We start from the raw sequence: 21,593 nt of genomic DNA on the forward strand, positions 1-21,593 counted from the left end.
GAAGTTAGGGCTCTTTAAAGGGAAGTTCAGAAAATTCCATACATACCTGTGGGAGCGCTAACACCACAGAGCCCATGACCCGTGTTAGTCACCAAGTGTTAGAGAACCAACCGTACCACGCGCCTCTCCTTCCCCGCAGCGCACGACCCACTGACCCGACCCGAGGCGCCGGCCAAGGCCTCCTGCCGCGCCCAGACGCTCAAAGCTCCCTTCCCCTCCCCCGAATTACGGGACGCTTTCCTCGGGGACGGATTCTGAAAGTCTACAGGTCACTGCTCTCGACACACACCAGGGACACTCAGGAGACCGCAGATCCCGACACAAAGACAGGCGCACAGCCACGCCACAGGCGCACGACAGGCGCAGAGAAGACGCCCACCCTGCGTCCCTGAACACGGCCGTGTTTCTCTTCTTCATGGTCGGACGGGAGAAGGACGTCCCTTCTCCTTTCCTAAGGCAAGCTGCTGGTATTATTACTCTACTTAAAAATCTGGTTGTAATAGAAGAACTAACATTTACATATTTGTTCCTTTCCCCATTACAGACTCAGTAAAAATGATGGAATCTGTTGCCAAAACAAACTTCAACTTGTCCACTGTTTTCTCAGCCCAGTCCCTATGTGTGTATGGAGGCCCCNGCCGGCAGCCGGGCCCGGGCTGCTCAGAGCCACGTAAGTGTCTACGCCGCCTTGATGATGATTCTTTCTTTAATACTGGAGATGGGAAGCCCTGCTCAGGAAAACAGACGACCACAGAGTGGCTGCAGGACTGACGTCCCCGGGCAGTCCCACCGCCGGCACCAGCCCCAGGAGTCTGTGGGGCACACTCAGCGCTTTGGTGGCAGTCGGCCATGGGTGTTGATTGCATTCCTGATGGAGAGTCACAGCTTGTCATCAGTCATTTCTAGAAACTGCGCGTAGACGTCCCGGATGCACTCCCCCTTGGGGTTGAATAGGAATTTGTAGTAGCTGCCGTCTGCACAAATCGCTGAGACAGAAGAAGACCATTTTACTCACGTGTTTCTTCCCTCAAAGTTCAAAGCAAGCAGACCTCACTGAGCGGAACTGTGAACGGCCCTGCTCTGAGCACCAGCCCAGAGTGACTGTGGGCGACAAGGGACCCCATTCCTGACTGAGTGCACGTGCGGTCAGTCAGGAATCCCACCTGCTCTGGGGCTGGTCTGTGTGTCCCACTGACGTGCGGAGGGAGAAAACCCTGCCCCCACATCTTCCTGGGAAACCCCGAGGGCGGGGAGCTGGTGTCCCCCTTCACAGCTGTGCAGGCCCTGAGTGGGACCCCTGGGCCCCAGGAGAGTGAGCACGGGACAGCCAGCGCCAAGGACCACTTACCAATGACAGCATTTGGCTCTGTTCCGAAGGCACAGATGCACGGAGAGCCTGAGGGAACCTGAAACTTGGAAAAACTCCACTTGGAACTGAAGTACTTTGGAAGGAAACTGGCTGAGGCCAGACTAGGAGGCGAGGGCGGAGAGAAGAGGAAGGAGAGAAAAGGCAGTTACGTTTCCATGACAAAGGTGAAACACGCGGCTCTTTCATACAGCCTGAACCCAGATGCTTTAAATTCTGTTCTTCCTTTTAATTTTACTTCTTGCATGAAAAAACAAAGTGCTTCCAAATGGCCTAAAATAAACCCCGAAACCATCAGCACCAGTAAGCTGACCAGGTTTCTACCGCACTAAGTGGATTTGCGGGACACAACCACAGCCACCAGGGCTCAGGTGCAAGTCCTAAACCACAGGCAAGGTGACTGGATCCTGGTCACACACTAAGCAGCTAAAGACAAGCAAGCAACGATGTCTGCTGTAACATCAGTTAATGTGGACCCTCGAACAGTGAGAGGGTTGGACACCAACCCCCAGCAATCGAAATTCTGTGTGTAACTTTTGATTCCCCCAAAATTGAACTCTGGGCTTACTGGAGACCAGAAGCCTTACCAATAACAAATGGTCAATTAACACATTTTGTACGTTATATGTGTTATTGTATTCTTACACTAAAGTAAGCCAGAGAAAAGAAAACCCTACGGTAAAGTAAAATGCATTTACAGCACTATGCTGTACCCGTGTGTACGTGGCCTTCATACCGCACGTGCCTGGGGGACTGGCCAGTCCTTTCAGCTCTGGGAAACCTACCTGGACTGTTTATTCCTTTTTGGATCTTCGGCAGCAAAAATGTGCACTGTGCCGTGGTCACTAGACACGCAGATGAGGGAAGCGTCCGGGTTGAAGTTAATGCTGCAGAGAAATCAAATGAAGCTCTAGTTTCGTGCGGCTGCAGAGGAGCCCGGCCCCAACCGCAGTGCCACAGCACGTGGGCTGGTGTCTTGAAACCTCCCCGAATTCCAGAGAGCAATTTTAAGCATCACTGCCTTCCATTAACCAGCTTCCCCCGGCACCCCCTACCCCTGCCACACTCTCCGTGGGACCACCCAGCGTGTCACAGCAGGGGCCCTCCCTGGGTGCCAGGGAGGGGAAGGGGCTTCCTGTAAACCCACCCTGAGGCCCTGGGGGCCCCCAGGTGAGAAAACTGTCCAACGCGCCTGGCCCCTGGAGGTGCAGGGCGGGCCCCCATTCTGGCTGGAGGCGGCGTGAGGACAGACAGACAGGAGAGCCCCACGGGATGGGCACATGCCCTGAGTTCGTATATGAATTCCATGTGTGTCTCACAGACCCAAATGCTGCTCAGCACCTGCAAAGGCCACAGGTGCCAAGAAAGAGACCCCACCACGCACGGGACCGTCACCACAGCGCCACAAACCCGTGGGCTGTGGTGCCTCCGAGGCGCCTGAGTGACTGCAGTGGAGCTAACAAGGCTCCAGCGTTTGCCTTAAAAGACCAGAGCTTATCCTAGAGACAAGCTAGAGGAAGAGTGGAGGGAAAGACGACTGACGAACACGGACAAATGCGGACGCGGGGTGATGGGTCAATGGTAGTTAATCACATTCTGTCTACTTTTGTGCATATGCCCAAGGTGACACTTTAAAGTCAGTCGTAGTAATACAAGCTCAAACCTAATCCCCTAACAGCACAGCAACCTTCTGCCCACCTGGGCAGGGGGTCCTGACTCCCTCAGTCATACAGGCCCTGTATCAATGCAGTCACCCCACAGCAGTGGCCTCCCGGGTGAAAACGTGGCTTTCTTACCAATATATATTAGCTGCTTGAGATCCTCTTCGTAGTTCCTGGATTAAATGCCCTGATGAAGTATCAAATATTCTTATAAGGGTCCCCTTTGAAAAACAGTGAAGTGTTTTATTATCATTCACAACTTTTTAGTTTTTTGAAATGAATATCATATTCACAAACCCATTAGCCCATACAACCCCTTCCCCAAATCCCCCACATCATCTAAATCTCAACTGGCCCCCTCGTCTACTAAAGAATTAGCTGGTAGCTGTCCAGCCCGAGAGCACTGGGTAGGAGCCAGGCCCCTGGGCACCAGCGCTCCACGAGCCCCCTGCATCCCCTGCCCTGGCATCGCCTGAGCGACCACCGCAGCCCAGGCTGACCGGCTCCCAGAGGGCTCAGTTCTGTCTGGAGATGCTGCCCTCACTAGGACTCTCGTGGCCAGCTAGAAAAACACACACAAACTGCTCCCCAAAAAGAGGTTTCACCAAGTGAAACGACTTTTCGACTGACTATGTTTGTCAACTGCAACCTGATTCCCAAGAGGCGGTGGCCGAGAACCCACAGGGAAGGGCCAGTTTGCCGTGGGGCCCACAGGTCAAGTCCCGGGAGTGCAGCAGCAGCTGGGCCAGGCGCTCGGCTCCACGAAGGGAGAGACACACACTTACTTTCTCAGATGCGGTTGCAATTCTTGTTCCCTGCAGGTTGAGAGCAATGCAGCTCAGGACGCCCTCGTGGGCAGGAATGTCCACGGGTGGCTTCTCGGTGCTGGCCAGGTCCACGAGCTGCACGTGGCCTGTGTGGGTGCCCGGGAAAGCCAGGAGGGAGTTGTTACTGTTGGGGCACAGGACGCAGAGGCCTGATTGGAGACGGAGAAAACCCATCAGGACTCAGGACTATCTAAAAGCCTCTGCTTTCTCCAAATAAAACTTGCTCTCTGCCCTGTAGCTCACAAGAAACACTAGTAAGACTTATTCATGGGTTTCCATTTGTATCAGAATCAAAAAATCTTTTCATTATAAAGGGTATTAGAGGACAGACAGACCAAGCTAACTCCCGTTAGGCCACCTCTTAACTGCAAACATCTGCTGAACTTGTTCTTGAATGAACTTTGTCAAATGTCCGTCTTCCATGGCTCTAGCTACCTGAGAATACAAAACCATGAAATCTAAAAAACCCCATTGCATAAAACAACCAAAAACACTTAGGGGTAAGTTTAACAGTGCCCGTATAAGACACTGTAACATGATGTAAAGAAAACTGAAGGGGCGCCTGGGTGGCTTAGTCGGTTAAGCATCCGACTTTCACTTAGGTCATGATCTCGCGGTTCGTGGGTTCGAGCCCCGCGTCGGGCTCTGTGCTGACTGCCAGCTCAGAGCCTGGAGCCTGTTTCGGAGTCTGTGTCTCCCTCTCTCTCTGACCCTCCCCTGTTCACGCTGTCTCTCTCTCTCCTAGAAATAAATAAAAAAATATTAAAAAAAAAAAAAGAAAACTGAAGATCTGACAGATGGAGAGCGCCTGATCTGATCTACTACGGTCACGGCCACAATCTACAATCCCCTTGCAGGGTCGGCGTGGTCACAATTACAGCCTCTGCAGGCTTCCTGAAGAGACAGACCAGGCAATACTGAAAGTTATAGGGAACGGCAAACCACAGAATAGCCAAATTTTCTTGTAAAAGAACAAAATTGAATTGGAAGACTTACACTACCTAATTTTAAGGAGCTCTCCTAGATCACCAATGGGGAGGCCAGAAAACACAGCCAGACTCAGAACTACAGCCGGACCCGGCAACTGTACTCTTCAGTATTTAGCCAAGAGAAATAAATACTACCTCCATGCAGACACGTATGTGAATATTCACAGCAAAACACCAGTGTGGCTAACAATGTGGGACAGCCGTACTACGGGGTATTACTTAGCAAGGAAAACAATCATACCTACTGAACACACGGAGAAATCCAAAAAATACTAAGCTAAAAGAAAGACACCAAACACATCTGAAAAGGCACAACTTGAAGCACAGGTGGGCAAAGGGACTGCCTGAAGAAATGTTTTTGGGTGATGCTACAGGTTTGTCTGGATTCTGGTGGTAGTTACACAAGTGTTACAATGACTAAATATTACCAAATAATATACTTGAAACTGGTAAGCCTTAGAGCGGGGGCGCCTGTATGGTTCAGTCAGTTAATCGCCTGACTCTTGATTCCAGCTCAGGTCATGATCCCCTAGTTCAGGAGATCAAGCCCCATGTCAGGCTCTGTGCTGATGGCGTGGAGCATGCTTGCGATTCTCACTCCCTCTGCACCCCCCTCCCAAATAAATAGACGTTAAAAAAATGAATTTTATGTATATTATAGTTCAATAAAGCTAAGGTAAAATAAAAACCTAAACATTTTAAAAAGAAATTAAGATGCTATAACGAATAGCAAAGTCAATCATCTGTGATCCCTGCAAAGAAAAGGTGGAAGGAAACCCCTCAGAACTCAGCAGACACACAACTGCGGGGCTCCTGAGTGGCTGACAACGACGGTGAAAATTCCCTCAAACTCCACCCCCGCCCCCCGACTGTGATACAAGGCAATCTCAGAGCCACTGCCTACCAGGCCAGGCTCTGAAGTGAGCACGTGGCCGGGCGCGAAATGGAGTGACCCGAGGCAAAGGGTGGAGAAGGAAAAAAGGAGGAGCCTGTCTCCTTCAGGGTGTCCTGGATGTGCCTCAGGACCCGTCTCACCAGAGCAATGCCACTCAGACAAAGACGGGCCGGAGGAAAGGGCGTCAAGCACAAGTCTGTGTCCGCCTGGACAGAACGTGAAGATGCCAATTTCCACAGTGACACCTCTGAATTGCTTACCTTTAGGGTTATAGCAGGTTTCAAAGACATGCAACTGATGAGGATTATGTGTAAATGTAAACACCTTAATCATTGAGTCCAAAACTACCACGATTCTGGAAAGAAAAAAAAAAAAATCAGGACTCCTATTCCCAAAAGCGAAACTCAAGCATTCTGTGATTTTTGTTCTTATCACTTGGAAACTTAGTACAAAGAGCACATCCAGAAGGATCGCTCTGGCATCAGAGCCCCTCGCAGGAGTGATCTTTGGAGGTCACCTGTGAGCACGGGGCTGTGACAGACACTGGTTAACAAGATGGCTGCCAGCTGCCTAACAGACCTTTCTGAGATTTATAGACATTTTCATCTAATATTTCATCTAGAGTAAGAATCATGAGGCAGAAATTATTTCTCTGTAAACTTTTAAATACGTCTTGACAATTTAGAAATGTTAGAAAGATCCGTATTTGGCTCAAGTATCTGCATTATTAAAGGGCCCTAGGGGCGCCTGGGTGGCTCAGTCGGTTAAGCGTCCGACTTCGGCTCAGGTCATGATCTCACGGTTCGTGGGTTCGAGACCCATGTCGGGCTCTGTGCTGACAGCTCAGAGCCTGGAGCTGCTTCAGATTCTGTGTCTCCCTCTCTCTCTGCCCCTCCCCTACTCACACTGTCTCTCTACCTCTCAAAAATAAATAAAACATTAAAAAAAAGGTCCTAAAAACCGATGTTACTGGAAGTCACAACCCCAAAAGTGCAGGTGTGACAGGTGACAGCCCCCTACTGCATTCACTTGGCTCAGCACCTCTGTCCTCCCACACTGAGTAGAAGATACAAATCATACATTACAATCCAAATCACCGAAAGTCTATCTCACTCAATGTACCAGAACGTCTCTGTTCGGAGCACCGTGAGTAAACAGCTGACAGAAGCTACTTCCACAGGTGTCATCAATGCCACCTTCCCCTGAGGAGTCTCCAAACTTTCCTTTTCCTTCAAAGGGGATCATTTACTGAGGCAGCATTTAGAAAAGCTGGACTAAGAGCGAGGCACGTCCAGGCTCTCCCCTGGTGTCCCCAGTGGGAACATGCTGAATGTGGACAGGTCTCTGAAGGCCTGAGAGCCGCTGGAGGCTGCCGGCCCCATCCGGTGTCACTGCTTCTGTGCCATCCCTGGAAGCTCACAAATTCACACCTTTGTGGCAACACAGATATCCCTGCGTCCTTAGGTCATGAACTACCGTCACGACATCTGAAGACATTTTCCTAAACACACTTCTTCCTTCCATGTGAAAGAAAGTGTCAGCCATCTTCAGAGAAACCACCCATTCTCCTTTTAACACTTAGATAGCAAACCTACCGATCTCGCCGCAGTTTGACTGCTTTGACTTCCGTAGAAAACTCTATTTCAATAACAGTCTTCTTTTTCAGGTCATCCCAGATCATCACTGAAATTGCAGAAAGAACTTATGGGCACACCAATAAACAGGTGGGGGGCTGGGGCCACTCTGAAGGGGTCCTCCCCCCCCATGAACCTCTGACCAGGTTCTGCTCTCCTGCCGCTCAAGTCGTCACCCACCTGGACACCTGAGCTCCCCCTCGAAACGCTGTCCCTGGTACCAGGTGCTCCCCCACTCCCTCCCTCTGCCCTTCCAGTACCCGGCAGGCTCCACACCACCGCCTGCAGCCAATCTCCCTCTCTCGCCTTCATGCGCACACACGCACACTCACAGGCATGCATACGCATATGCATGCGCACATGTATGCACACGCAGACATGCACGTGTACCCACACAGACACGCACACACGCCTCCTCTGCCAACCTCACTTCTTGTTCAGGCAAACTTCCCCCACCCTGGGCTCCACCAGATGGAGCCAAAGGCAAGCCTAACCAGTTACCACTCAGGTGCTGGAGACACACCTAGATCAAGGAAAGAAAGGCTTCAGTTGGAAGGGATAAAAAAAGCAGGGCCAGGGATTTCTCTGCCCCCACCCGACTGTGTCTGCTCTTCTCCCCCCGCGGTGCTTTCTGATGGGCTGGGAGTCTGCATCCCAGAGCTGAGGAAAGGCACAGCCTGCAGGACATGGGGCGCGACCAGCCCTGTACTGGGGAAGAGGGGGCTATGCAGTCTCCGGTTCCTCCCTCCATCAGTCTCTCACAAAGCTGTCTAGGAAGGGTGTGAGGCGAGGAAAAATAAAGCTTTCTCAGTAGGCCGTGGCGGGAGGGAAGAGTGTGTCCCCGCAAGGCCCCGCCGCCTCGGCCAGCAGGAGTCCTGGGATGGGATTCACTTGCAAGTTTTGCCAAAATGGACTCAGTGACCTGAATTTCAAATCAAGAGATAACAAGTAGGGGAACTACCAAACTTCTGTAAAATTATTCACTATTGAAGGGTTAAAACTTCTAACCATTCAAAACTGAAGCAAAGACTTCTGTTCCTACTCCTTTCAAATGCCATCATGGTTTGATAAATCTCTTCATTTAACAAACCCTGAAAGCGGGCTCCTCCTCAAAGGGCCCTGAGGCACTAGCACGTTCTTAAGTGGGACAGAACCTCAGTCAATGGCTCACCTCAATAAAGTAACAGCCTTCCAGGCAAAGGGCAAGTCTACCCTTGAACTCATAGAGAAGGTCAGAAGTAAACTTTCCCTGACTCTGCAACCTAACACCACAAAGTCTGCAATTCAAAACAATGCAAACTGGCCCAAACCAGATGGAATCCCAAAGATTAACCACATCAAGGATGTCACAAATCCAAGTGAACTCTATTTGCAGAAATTTCTCATGTCGCCTGGGCGGCTTGGTCGGTTGAGCGTTTGACTCTTGATTTCGGCTCAGGTCATGATCTTGAGGTTCGTGGGTTCCAGCCCCACACTGCACACTGCATTGATGGTGCAAAGCCTGCTTGGGGTTTTCTCTCTCTCTCTCTCTCTCTCTCTCTGCCCGTCCTCTCCTTGTTCTCTCTCTCTCCCAAAAATAAACAAATAAATAAAAGTTAAAGAAGTTTTTTTCCGGAAACAGCATGAGGAAGGCCCAGAACCAGCAGCTTGACTTCACACTCACAAAAGGAAAAGTGACCAGAAGCAACACCCTGAGCAGTGAGAAAAACCCAAAGACTCTGGTGTCCCCAAGGGCTGGGGGCTGCCTTTCCTGTCTGCTGGAAATCTGCAATGTTCTGCGCAGGATTTTGCATGTCTATCTTTTAATATCGTTCCTGACAGTAAAGGTACATTCACTAATTCTGGAGTTCTTCTGTCCTCCAAGCTCCTGACTCAAAAAATAAATAAATAAATAAAAGGCCCTCCGCTCTGCCAGAACAGCACGGTGCCTTCTCCCACCATGACCCCAGCCTGCCCCAGTAGTGTCTTATTGTGATTCAAAGACCAAAGAGACGAGACCCTTCACATTTTAACACCATGTACCTTAATGTATAACTGTGAAAGTACAAAGAGGAAGTTCAGGAAGTAATTTTGACATTATTGAGAAAAAAAAATTTTTAACTTTTTTTTTGTAAACATTTACTTATTATTGAGAAACAGAGAGAGACAGAGCATGAGCAGGGGAGGAGCAGAAAGAAGGGGAGACACAGAATCCGAAGAGGCTACAGGCTCTGAACTGTCAGCACAGAGCCCAACGAAGCGGGGCTCGAACCACAAATGTGAGATCATGACCTGAGCTGAAGTCAGACACTTAACAAACTGAGCCACCCAGGTGCCCCGAAAAAATTCTTAATCTTAAAAAGCTTAAACAGACCAAGTTTTTTTTTTTTTTTAAATACCTTTAGCACTCTACAAAAAGTAAATTTAAATTTTACTCAAAATTTCTGTTAGAAAGAAACTCTGTAAATTTTCTAAGATGTTCACTTCTTGGATTTTTTTTTTTTTTTTTTACAGAGAAGATGTTACAGGTGAAGGAGACCCCAGAGATTAACCAGTCCAACCACTCTCACTTGAGAGAGCTCCAGGAGTTCTCACCCAACAGATCCACGGGAGGGGCCGGGCTCCCGACTCCCTTTCCTCGTCATCAATATAATGCTTCAAGGAGGAGCGCCTGGGTGGCTCAGTCAGTTAAGTGTCCGACTTCGGCTCAGGTCATGATCTCACAGTTCGTGGGTTTGAGCCCCACGTCGGGCCCTGGGCTGACAGCTCACAGCCTGGAGCCTGTTTCAGATTCTGTATCTCTCTCTCTCTCTCTCTGACCCTCCCCTACTCACGCTGTCTCTGTCTGTCTGTCTGTCTCTCTCTCTCTCAGAAATAAATTAAAAAACGCTTCAAGGAAAGGCAAAGACTGACCCAGGGACACAGTGCCTGTCCCCAAGCAGCCCAGGGACAGTCATTCCTATTCCACAGTGAAGCGCAACCCTGTGAGCACAGCAGCTTCCAGCTCACTCTGCGTAGTCTCTTCCAGCCACGGGTTCTGCTTACCCAAGCCACACTGCCCATGACCTAGACAGCAACCCAGACTTCCTGCCCTCCAGCCCCAGTAGCAGCCAGCTGGGGAGTCCGTGCACACCGCTGTGGGTGGGGTTCCATCTCCAGCCCTATACACACCGTCCACCAGGCTCCTCTGAGAGCTGGAAGCCAGGACCCCAACACCTGCCAAGGGTCATTCGGGACACTGCACCCTTCTGTGCTCTTTCTTCGCTCCCATGTTGGCCCAGGCTACTCCCAGCCACATGGTCTCCAGCAGACCTCCAGCTCATCCTCACACCCAAGGCACCTCCTGGAACCTTCCCTTCCTGCCCAACCTGGAAAGAAAGCTATCCACTTCCTCCCCACCCCCCACCCACTCTGGAACCAGTGGGCTCCAATCCCACAGTCCTCCGGGGCCGCCAGGCTCACCAGCACTGGACTCTGACAACCCCACTTGCTTCTCTCTCCCCCACTCCGTCCTGTGAACAAGGGCTCCCATCTCTGCCCCCAACCTCTGGCATCTCCAGTCTCACACATCACTTCTAAACTAGAACATTCCTAAGACAGAGAGGACTACTCTCCTGACCACGCTCCCCGGATCGGTCCTCACCCACCTGCCACTTCTTCTGGCGTTCCTCCTTTTTCTCCTCCCCCGGGGAGACACGTGGTTTACAGATGTGACGTACACAACTGTGGTTGGTAAACATTTTTGTTTCTCCCTGACTTTAAAAGCCAGACTTCTGGGGGCGACTGGGTGGCTCAGTCAGTTGAGCATCTGACTTCGGCTCAGATCATGGTCTCAGTTCATGAGTTCGAGCCCTGCGCTGGGCTCTGTGCTGACAGCTCGAGCCTGAAGCCTGCTTCAGATACTGTGTCTCCCTGTCTCTGCCCCTCCCCCATTCGCACTGTCTCTAAAAATAAACTTTAAGAAAGTAACTAATTTTATTTTTTTTTTATTTTGAAACTAATTTTAAAAAGCCAGACTTTTGTACTGCCATCTCTTTAAACACACACACACACACACACACACACACACACACCCCAAAACAATACGCTTCAACCTAGAGCCAAGGGCCAAGGTGGTTTTTGTTCTACGTGGCAACAAAACTCCAAGTTTCTCTGAGTCGATGGCTCTCTGCAGGGAAAACCCTTACTACACCTTATTTTAAAGCGAACTTATAACACTATGATACCAACCCACAGGTGAATGCCCGGAACAAAATGGGGTCCAGAGGCACAGCATGCCCCATATTTAGCCAACATTAATCAAAAAACACGTGCTTTCGGGGCGCCTGGGTGGCTTAGTCGGTTAAGCGTCCGACTTTCGCTTAGGTCATGATCTTGCGGTTCGTGGGTTCAAGCCCCGCGTCGGGCTCTGTGCTGACTGCCAGCTCAGAGCCTGGAGCCTGTTTCAGTCTGTGACTCCCTCTCTCTCTGACCCTCCCCTGCTCACGCTGTCTCTCTCTCTCTCTCTCTCTCTCCTAGAAATAAATAAAAAATATTAAAAAAAAAAATTAAAAAAATACGTGCTTTATGTCGACGGGAACAAGTGACCCTTGTCACACACTTCTCCTAAGAGCAGCAGAGACAAGACTCACTCTGGATGCTTGTCAGTGACCAGTTCTTCATACTTCACAGGCTACCAGGGAGGAGCAAATGTAGCCACAAACACAAAGACGTTCTAGAAACTTCCAGAAATTACAACACATGGTTAGGAGGCACACAACCACTTTACCTTTGTTAGGAGGGTATTTTGGCTTTTTCCCGCCACCGACTAACGCTAAATAGTTGCAGCGAAACAACATTTCAACATGGCCAACTCCTCCTTCTAGAAATTCTGAAACGACAGTAAAAACAAGTTACTATGTGGATCTTACAATTTTAAAAAAGGCAAGAAAACAGTGAAAATGTAGCACTCGGCATTTATGTATCTGACTGTACGAGTCTGTATAGAGCTCTCTGCCGTCAGAGACAAGACGGGTTGCTGGCAGGAACAGAGTGAGCCGGGGACTTCGGACTCCTCTCCGTAGCCCATCCTCATCAACCATGCTTCCAGTCTAAGTGCTGAGCACACAGAACCCTTAGAAGCCAACGCTCCAAAATGTATGAAATATACAAACACGTATTTTAAGGGGTAGTAAAATGTCTAAGCTCTAAGAAAACATGCTAAATGCTTTCATACAAAAGCAGTTTACCGCTTTAAACACCTCTTCCATTGAAGTTTGAAATGCTCAAAAATTTTTGTGAATTACATTAAGAGGAAAATGTCAGCAGATTTTCAGAACGCCTCCATGACACAAGAAGACCAATAGCGCTTGCTCAGGGAAGGTGATGGGGACCTGATGAGAAGTCGGGGGCTCCCAGAAGCAAACCCTACTCTGGACTGTTTCCATCACAGAACAGAACGGCCCGGCCAGCTCTCTCCGGCTCTCCACTCTGGTCAGCAAGGACTGGGGCTCCTGGCACCATGAGGGCACAGTAAAGGGCAGGTGAGGAATCAGAGCCTCTTAAAGTTAGAAGTTCACAGAAGACCAGCTTCTACCTCCAGTCATGGCTACTCAAGATGATCCCAAAGTTCATCAGCTCATTCTCGTACAGTCCAAGGCCATGTAGAAACCCTAGAAAGGAGGGACTATCTACTTGATGCTTGAGCAACATGGGACTGAATGGCATGGGTCCACTTATATGCAGATTTTTTTTGATAAATATGATCTGATACTATAAATGTATTTTCTTACTTTGTCTTTAAGTTTTATTTATTTAAGTGATCTCTACACCCAATGTGGGACTCAAAACCCATGATCATGAGATCAAGAGTTGGATGCTCTACCAACTGAGCCAGCCAGACACCCTTCTTACGATTTTCTTAGTAACATTTTCTTTTCTTTAGCTTTATCGTATGAATACAGTATAGGATAATTGGTGTGTCACACCAAGAACCCTGCCCCTCTTATGCACGACTGTACCCCCAGCGCGAGTGGGGCACTAGACACCGGAAGACACGCTGACCACCACCCAGCTGGCTCAAACAAGAGCAGCCCTCACCTGCACTCCACCTCAGTCACATGGTGCTCTTTCTAGGTCTCTGTCTCCTCCCTCGTTCCCCACAGATGGCTGCCAACATGACGTGTGTGAGCAGGGTCACAAGGAGGGCACAGCGGGGAGCACTGCAGACAGGAAACCTCTGAACCCCCGCCCCCCTCCCAGGTGGTGCAAGCTCCATGAGCATGAGCTGTACAAGCTCCAATCACCTCTGCACTGCGGGAGAGTTGTGTTTCCAAATGAACAGTACAGGTGTAACTTTTTACTAGTACTTTCTATGTCTCTATAATCACTGGGTATCATATTTTATCCAAATTCATCATTCTTGAACCTTCTAGCATATGCTCAGATGTGAATCCGAGTCCTACGCTTGGACCACACCAGGCAACCCTCCCAGGGGCTCCAGGCCAATCTCACCTACTCGGTGCCACAGGCAGACTGGAGACGACAAGGCTGACAGCCCCAGTCTGGGGTGACGGCTAAAACACAGGCACGCTTCCTTCCTCCTCACTGAGGAAAGGAAACCGCCAAGATAAAACAGGAACGAGGTCCAGCCTGTTTTTGTGGAGTTGTAAGATGCCAGAACTGTAACAGCAGACCAACCTGCAAGTTACAGAGGTGGCTTTATTAAAACACACCCTCAAGGGGCACCTAGTGGCTTAGTCGGTGAAGCATCAGACTCTTGATTTCGGCTCAGGTCGTGGTCTCACAGTTCATGAGTTCGAGGCCGGCGTCAGGCTGTGTGGAGCCTGCTTGGGCTTCTCTCTCTTCCTCTCTCTCTGCCCCTCCCTCATGCCTGCACTCTCTCTCAAAATAAACGAACGTTAAAAATAAATAAGATGCACCATCAAAAAGCACAGCACAGCACTGTCCCAGACAGCTCAGCAGAGCAGGAAGACACTGCCCTCGGCATGGCAACAGCAAGCCTTCTGGAACTCAGACTTTTAGGTGCTTCTCGTCTACCTTTTGTAAGAAATCCTGAATTTGGTATAAACATTTCACCAATTACAACAGTTGTGAATATACTACTAATGATTCAACTTTGAAACTAAGTCTGGAACTCTGCCTTTCTGGGTCACTTTAAGTAAAAAGTATCCTGAAATCTGCAAATGAAACAGTTTCAAAGTACTTTGTAACAAATATCCATATAAAGGAGAGTTGTCTTAATTCACTAAGCAACTAAAAGTAAAAGTCAGAGACTTAGAAGACTGACAGGAGACTCCCACCACGGCCTGCACCGCTCGCAGACTCATTCTCTAAGAGCACACTACTGCTAGACTGAGAAATTATGAGCACAAGCTTGTGCAGCACTACATATGTGTGCGAGGCACTAATCTACGTGTCTTAAATATTCTAAATCAGTGATCTCCACAATAACCTTAGAAAGTAGACCGTTACCACCTTCATTTCATACAAAGAAAGTGAAGCCAGGAGAAGGTGAGGCACTTGCCCAAGGTCACACAGCCACCTAGTAAGGGGCAGAGCCAGATCCCACCTAAACAGTGAGGACCCAGCATCTAAGTCCTTACCTACCAGGGGCGCCTGGGTGGCTTAGTTGGTTAAGCATTTGACTTTCGCTCAGGTCATGATCTCATGGTTCGTGGGTTCAAGCCCCGCGTCGGGCTCTGTGCTGACTGCCAGCTCAGAGCCTGGAGCCTATTTCAGAGTCTGTATCTCCCTCTCTCTCTGACCCTCCCCTGCTTACGCTGTCTCTCTCTCTCTCTCTCTCTCTCTCTCCCCTAGGGAAAAAAAAAAAAATCTAAGTCCTTACCTACCAGCTACACTGTCGTTCTCTAATATATGAAAGTCAGAGACCTCCACTTATAAAATAAACTCCTAGATACAAAGCACCACTTACTGTTTTACATGTCAGGGTTGCTGTACAAAGACTGCACTTGACAAAGCGATTCCATTGCCAGAAAGATTTCTGAAAATCTTTGGGGCGCCGGGGTGGCTGAGTTGGTTAAGCGGCTGACTTCAGCTCAGGTCATGATCTCGCAGTCTGTGAATCTGAGTCCCAAGCCAGGCTCCGTGCTGACAGCTCAGAGCCTGGAGCCTGCTTCGGATTCTGTGTCTCCCTCTCTCTGCCCCTCCCCTGCTTGCTCTCTGTCTCTCTCAAAAATAATAAACATTAAAAAAAAAATTTTTTTTTTTAAAGATTTCTGAAAATCCTTGAGGTTAGGTTATCAGTTGTAAAATGGAAGGGGGCTATTTAGTGGGGCACCAGGATACAGGAACTTCCTCTTACAAATAAGAAACAGCTCTAGCATAAAAAAAAAAAATCTAGCTTTTGCACTGAATAAAAACCAAAACCACACATGCAAGGGAAAAAAAAAGGATGTTTCTCATTTTTAAGATTTTGTCCGAGATTTGTTCATCTGTTGGCAGTGCTTCATGCTCCCAGCAAGTAAAGACCAGGAGACACCAAAAGATTAAGAAAAATACACTGGGGGGACGGGGGTGTAGACTGAAAAAATTCCATCTGTAAAACATAACACTTTTTCCTATCAAAAAGCAAAAAGACCACCATTATTTAATATTGCCAACAGAAGTCCTGATTCTCGCTAAGTCCACTTAAGAAGCTTCTGAAACTTTTATTCCACGAAAACATAATTGAAGACACTGAAATAAGTAAACAGAAGCAATTGTAATTTATGGCTACAGATAATATTTTCTAAGTGGTCATTTATCAAGAGTTGGGCATCCCATGTGCTGAATTAAACCATCGCTTGAGCTCTCTACAATTTCACATTGAACAGGATGAGTAAAATGGCCTGTGCCAACCACACCGTGCCCTCCCAGGACAGCCAGAACTGAAGACAGGGCAAAGACACATGACGTTTCAAAGTTCACGTTCACCCAAGAAATCAGAGTCGGGCCACACCCACTGGATCAGCACTGGATCAGGGCCCTGCAGAGCTGGGCACCAGTACCAGCTCAAAGAAAAAAGAGGAAGACCCCGTCCAGGCTGAAGGAGGGCCAAGAACCTCCTATTTACTTCTCAAAGCCAGCCCCTCCCCATCTGTAATAGAAAATGTAGATTCTTTGAAGGTTAGAAAAAAGGAGAAAGCACGAAATGTCAGTTACTCCTTACCTTGTTTCTCTTTTTCTTTCAGTGGATCAGTGTTATAGACTCGGAATCCATTTTCCATCCCACATGCAAAGCATCCTGAAGTGTGAGAAAGACCGGTTAGTCATCTCAGTGGGGACTCCGCTAAGGGCCCTGGGACTGAACGGGCAAAAGCAAAGGGTCCAGAGAAAGCAGCCTTTCCAGAGAGTCCTGGCAAGTCCATGGCTCCTGGTGCAGAGCTGCAAGCAGGAATCCCAGCACGCACGGCACTCCAGACTGGAGCAGGGGAGGAAAGGGCCGCTACAGTGTGGCCTTCCAGAAGGTGGCTTAGGTCTCCCATGACCTCCTCCCACCTGTAAACAAGCCTAACCCTTAAAACCCTGTCAAGGTCACTGTGAGAGACCAGGGCCACTGCCTCCAAGTCACACAGCACGTTGTTAACAGTCCAATTAACACCAAGCAAAACAGCCACTTTGGTAGAAAACACCAAGTATTGAGCGGATAGAGATGCAGGGGCGCTCCCAGCCTGGTGGACGGCACCCGCAGACCACTCTGCACCACGTACTACAGCTGTCACTTCTACTCCTCAGCGTGCATGCCTGGCAGAAATGACAACATCTGTTCACAAAAGGCATGCACTGGAATGTTCACAGCAGCGCTCTCATACATCATTAAGCAGCGCTCTCATTCCAAAACCTGGGAACCTACCTAAATGGCCCCCCAATGGTAGACTGAATAAATTATGATATATTCACACAAAAAACACTATGCATCAATGAGAATGATTTATAATGATACTCAGCAATGTGGAAAATATCTCACAAACACCACGTTGAATTAAAAAAAATCAGAAATAAGGGGTGTCTGGGAGGCTTGGTCACTTAAGCATCCGACTTCTCAGGTCACAGTCCCACAGTCCCACACAAGTCCCACTTGCACTCTCTGTCTCTCTCAAAAACAAACATTAAAAAAAAGTTCTTTTAAAAAATCAGGAACAAGAATTATGTACAAAGACAAGCAAAACTAATCGGCAGTAGCTTGGAAGGAACACAGATGGCCAGATAGGTTCAGTTTCGATTGATTGATTGATTGATTTCTGAGAGAGAGACAGCATGAGCAGGAGAGGGAGAGGGAGACACAGACTCTGACACAGGCTCCCGGCTCTGAGCTGTCAGCACAGAGCCCGACGCGGGGCTCGAACCCACGAACCGTGAGATCATGACCTGAGCCGAAGTCGGACGCTCAACTGACTGAGCCCCCAGGCGACCATAGGTTCAGTTTCTTAACCTGGGTGCTGGGTTCAGTTTGGAAAACTCATCAGGCTGAAGACTTAGGATATGTGCACTTTTCTGTAAGTTTTGCGTACGTTAATAAAAAGTTAGAAAAGTATTAAAAACGCCAAAAGCTGGAAAAGACCCTTTCAGGAGGCATTATCCTTGCTGTCTTAACAGTCCTCTTCCCACAGAGGAACCGACAGCGGGTGACCCCACACACCCTTGGGTCAGCTGGTGGTGCGGACACGGGCATCGGAATCTCTGAAGAGCACTCTCCTACGCACAGGCATGCCTGGTTTCCTTTCACGTCACAGACATGTTTCTTACAAATCGAAGACCTGTGGCAACCCTGCCTCAAGCAAGTCTATCGGCACCATTTTTCCACGGCATCTGCTCGCTCAGGTCTGTCTCACATTCTGCTAATTCTAGCAGTATTTTGGGCTTTTCCATTGTTATATTTGTTATGGTGATCTGTGACCAGTGATTATAAATCACTAAAACTCAGATGACGGCTAGCATTTTTTAGCAATGAAGTATTTTTTAATTAAGGCACACACAGTGGGTTCTTTTAGACAGAATGGTACTGCACACGTGTAACAGACTACAATGTGGTGTAAACATAACTTTTAGAAGCACTGGGAAGTCAAAACACTCATTTGACTCACTGTACTGTAACAGTCCATCGACTGCGGTGGTCTGGAACCGAACCTGCAGTGTCCCTGAGGTGCCTGCACGGACTGCTTATGTACAGCCCACGAGCAAATACACCCCTATTTCCTGTAACTACAGTGAAGTAGGTCAAGGAATCTGTGGCCTCGGGTCCTGCTCCAGGCAGGATAAGCAAGTACCGTACATAGAGAAGGGCACATACTCAAAAATTTGTGTTTCCCAAAGGATAGAGAGAAAACTAGGCAGCCAAGTTAAAGAAATGTACATCTCAACATTTAAGAGTCTTGAAGACCATAGTGCAAATTATCTTTAGAAGATAAAGTCTGAACATTTAAAATTATGAAAGCCCTTTTAAAAATGATTTCTTGTACGCCTGAAACAAATGTAATGTTGTGTGTAAACTATATTTCATGTAAGAAAATTAAAAAAACAAATCACCAATGATTTCTAAGCCAAAAGTTGCAATGAGAGGTTAAAATGATAAATAAAAATTAGGGGTGCCTGATTGGATCAGTCGGTTAAGTGTCAGACTCTTGGTTTGGGCTCAGGTCATCATCCTGGGTTCAAGCCCAAGTAGGGCTCTGTGCTGATATCTCAGAGCCTGCTTGGGACTCTGTCTCCTTCTGCCCCTCCCCTACTTGCATTCACTCTCTCTCTCAAAATAAACTTAAAAAAAAAAAAAAAATGCTGGGGGCGCCTGGGTGGCTCGATTGGTTGGATAACCGACTCCTGATCTTGGTCCAGGTCGAGATCTCACCGTTTCTGAGACCCAGCCCCACATCAAGCTCTGAACTGGCTGGCAGTACAGAGCCTGCTTGGTATTCTCACCGTCCCTCTCTCCCCGCCCCTCCCCCACTTGTGCACACCCGGGCTCGCTCTCTCAAAATAAACATTAAAAATGTATTTTAAAAAATGCTTGGGGGCGCCTGAGTGGCCCAGTCGGTTAAGTGTCCGACCAGCTGAAGTCATGATCTCCCGGTACGTGAGCTGGAGCCCCGCGTCAGGCCCTGTGCCTGGAGCTGCTTTGGATTCTGTGTCTCCCTCTCTCTGTCCCTCCCCTGCTCACATTGTCTCTCAAAAATAAACATTTAAAAACAAATTTAAGCTATGCAAAAACTAAAAATCAGTATAAGTAAAAACAAAATGTAACAAACTTAACCATCTGGCATGAATTTATATTATAAAGAATTAACCCAAAGGTAACCAGAAGCTTAAGTATAAAGGCATTTATTTTTTTTTCAAAAACATTAACTTTACTTATAAATTGTTACAATGAAATGAGCTGGGTTTCCAAAAGGGAATTTTTCAGACAACTGAAATAGACCCTTTTAAGAGCCACAATCGTATTTTAAAAACAATCTTTGGGGCACCTGGGTGGCTCCGTTTATGACCTCATGGTTGGGGGAGTTCCAGCCCCCACCAGGCTCTGCTCTCTCAGGGCAGAGCCCGCTTAGGGTCCTCGGTCTCCATCCCCCCGCCCCCCGCGCGCAATCTCTCTCTCTCAAAAATAAATGTTAAGAAAAAAGTTTGATGAAATCTTTATAAAAATACTATAAGCTTCACTGGCTTCTTAAAAAATCAGCATCATCATGAGCCTCAATCACTGTACTGAAACTTGACACAGACGCCTCGTCCAGCAACAAGGCAGGTACGGAGGACGACCCTCTTGCACTGAACACTCAAGTAGCCCAGCTGTTGTGCTTCTGTAAACGCAACAGGTACCCTCCTCCCTACCAGACGCCCAACTCTTTCCACTGAAAACGTTTTTTGAAGAGTTGTTGTATCACCGTTAATTCCGTAAAGAGCTCCCAGGGATTATCAAGCCCCATTAAAAACCCTTCTGGCCTCGTCCGGTTATCAACCCCCTAAACGCTGGGCCACGTAACTGCCCAACTCCCAACATCTGGCCGCAAACTCCTACCTCGCTCGTCACGAACACGTTCTTCCACAATCCGTGCAGTCCTGCCCGGCCAAAGCTAGCGCTCAGCCCGCAGCACGCACACCCTTCCCAACCCTCCCCCCGCCCCGTCGGTCAGCCACCTCCTCCAAGAAGCCCTCCACGACCTCGAAGGCAGGAAGTAAACTCGCCGTCCTCCAGCGAGTCCCCAAAAAACGGGACCCTGCAGCAATTCTCGGATTCCCCTCAGAGATAAAACTTCCAAAGCTACACGCAAAAGCCGTCAGAAGTCGGCCCCAGGGCAGCAGCTGTCACCCGGCTCTTCCCGGGAGCAAAACCAGTAAACCCGCAGCGGAGGCAGCTCGGCGGATCCGATCCCGCCCCACCCGCCCCCTGCGGGCCTTCCCGGACGCGGCTGCGGGAGCGGCTTAAACCCGCCCCGGGGCCTCAGCTGGAGTCGAGTGTGCGGGGAGTCGAGGCGCGTTTCCCCCACGGGCATAACCAACCATCAAGTCCTTCCACGTGCTCGGGCTCCACGCGGCGCTTCGCCGGCGTAGTTCGCGGACTCCCGCGGTAGAGCCCCCGGCAGGGCGACGGGAGACCCCCACCCCACGAGGTCGCTAGGCCCGCGCAAACCGTCAGGAAAAGTCCAAGAACGCGGCGGAGAAGCCCTCCACAGCTTACGTGCCGGGACCCCGCGCGAGGACGCGGAGAAGCGGGGTTTCGGAGCGAAGCCGGGTTGGCGCCGAGCCGGGGTGGGGGGGCCCACCCCGCGGGGCACTGCCCGAGTGGGTGCGGCCGCCGCCCCGGGGCTCCACAAAGTCCGGAGCGAGGGGCCCGCCCGGAGCGGGAGCGGCGGCGGGAGGACGGCCTTGGGGAGGGGACCGGGGAGGGTCGGGGGGCGCCGGGGGAGGGGCCCGGCCNGGGGGACTCCAGAAGAGGCCGGGTCGGGGCCCGGGCGCGCGCAGGGGTTCCCTTACCGTGATCTTGGTTGAAGCCGGCGTAGAGCAGCCCGTTGCCGTGGGGGTTACACGGCAGGAGGTTCATGGCGCCGCCGCGAAGGGTCCGCCGCTCCTCAGCGCCGCATGTCCTGAGGGAGGCCGGGCGCCGGGGTCCCGTCTGCCTGGCGGAGGCCACCGCGCCGGAAGCGAGGGGCGGACGTGAGTGCGCGCGCAGCCAGGGAGCCGCGGAGCGCCGAGCGCATCCACCTGGGCCCGGCCAGGGCGGAGAGGGAGCACCGAGAGCGTCACGTGCGAG

General features: G+C 49.7%; 1 protein-coding gene across 1 annotated transcript; it reads right to left on the bottom strand.

Moving 5' to 3' along the window:
- Positions 1-688: 688 nt before the first annotated feature.
- WDR45B (WD repeat domain 45B) lies at positions 689-21,504 on the bottom strand. The gene is made up of 10 exons (XM_077755886.1): positions 21,317-21,504; positions 16,521-16,595; positions 12,120-12,221; positions 7,334-7,421; positions 5,999-6,093; positions 3,813-4,003; positions 3,163-3,248; positions 2,152-2,253; positions 1,349-1,470; positions 689-986 (listed from the first exon to the last, which is right to left on the bottom strand). The coding sequence occupies exons 1-10, from the start codon at positions 21,381-21,383 to the stop codon at positions 880-882; spliced, it is 1,035 nt and encodes a 344-aa protein (XP_077612012.1). The 5' UTR covers positions 21,384-21,504; the 3' UTR covers positions 689-879.
- Positions 21,505-21,593: the final 89 nt, after the last annotated feature.

This window comes from Crocuta crocuta, unplaced genomic scaffold (genome assembly GCF_008692635.1).
Source record: "Crocuta crocuta isolate KB4526 unplaced genomic scaffold, BGI_CrCroc_1.0 scaffold50, whole genome shotgun sequence".
In the NCBI taxonomy this organism is placed as follows: Eukaryota; Metazoa; Chordata; class Mammalia; order Carnivora; family Hyaenidae; genus Crocuta; species Crocuta crocuta.

Bases quoted from the DNA above. Each gene is read 5' to 3' on its own strand.
- WDR45B (XM_077755886.1), bottom strand. From the start codon at position 21,383: ATGAACCTCCTGCCGTGTAACCCCCACGGCAACGGGCTGCTCTACGCC. The intron at 7,422-12,119 runs GTAAAGTGGTTG...CTGCAATTTCAG, and splicing joins AAAATACCCTCCTAACAAAG to TGATGATCTGGGATGACCTG. The intron at 2,254-3,162 runs GTAAGAAAGCCA...ATTTCTCTGCAG, and splicing joins CAAGCAGCTAATATATATTG to CATTAACTTCAACCCGGACG.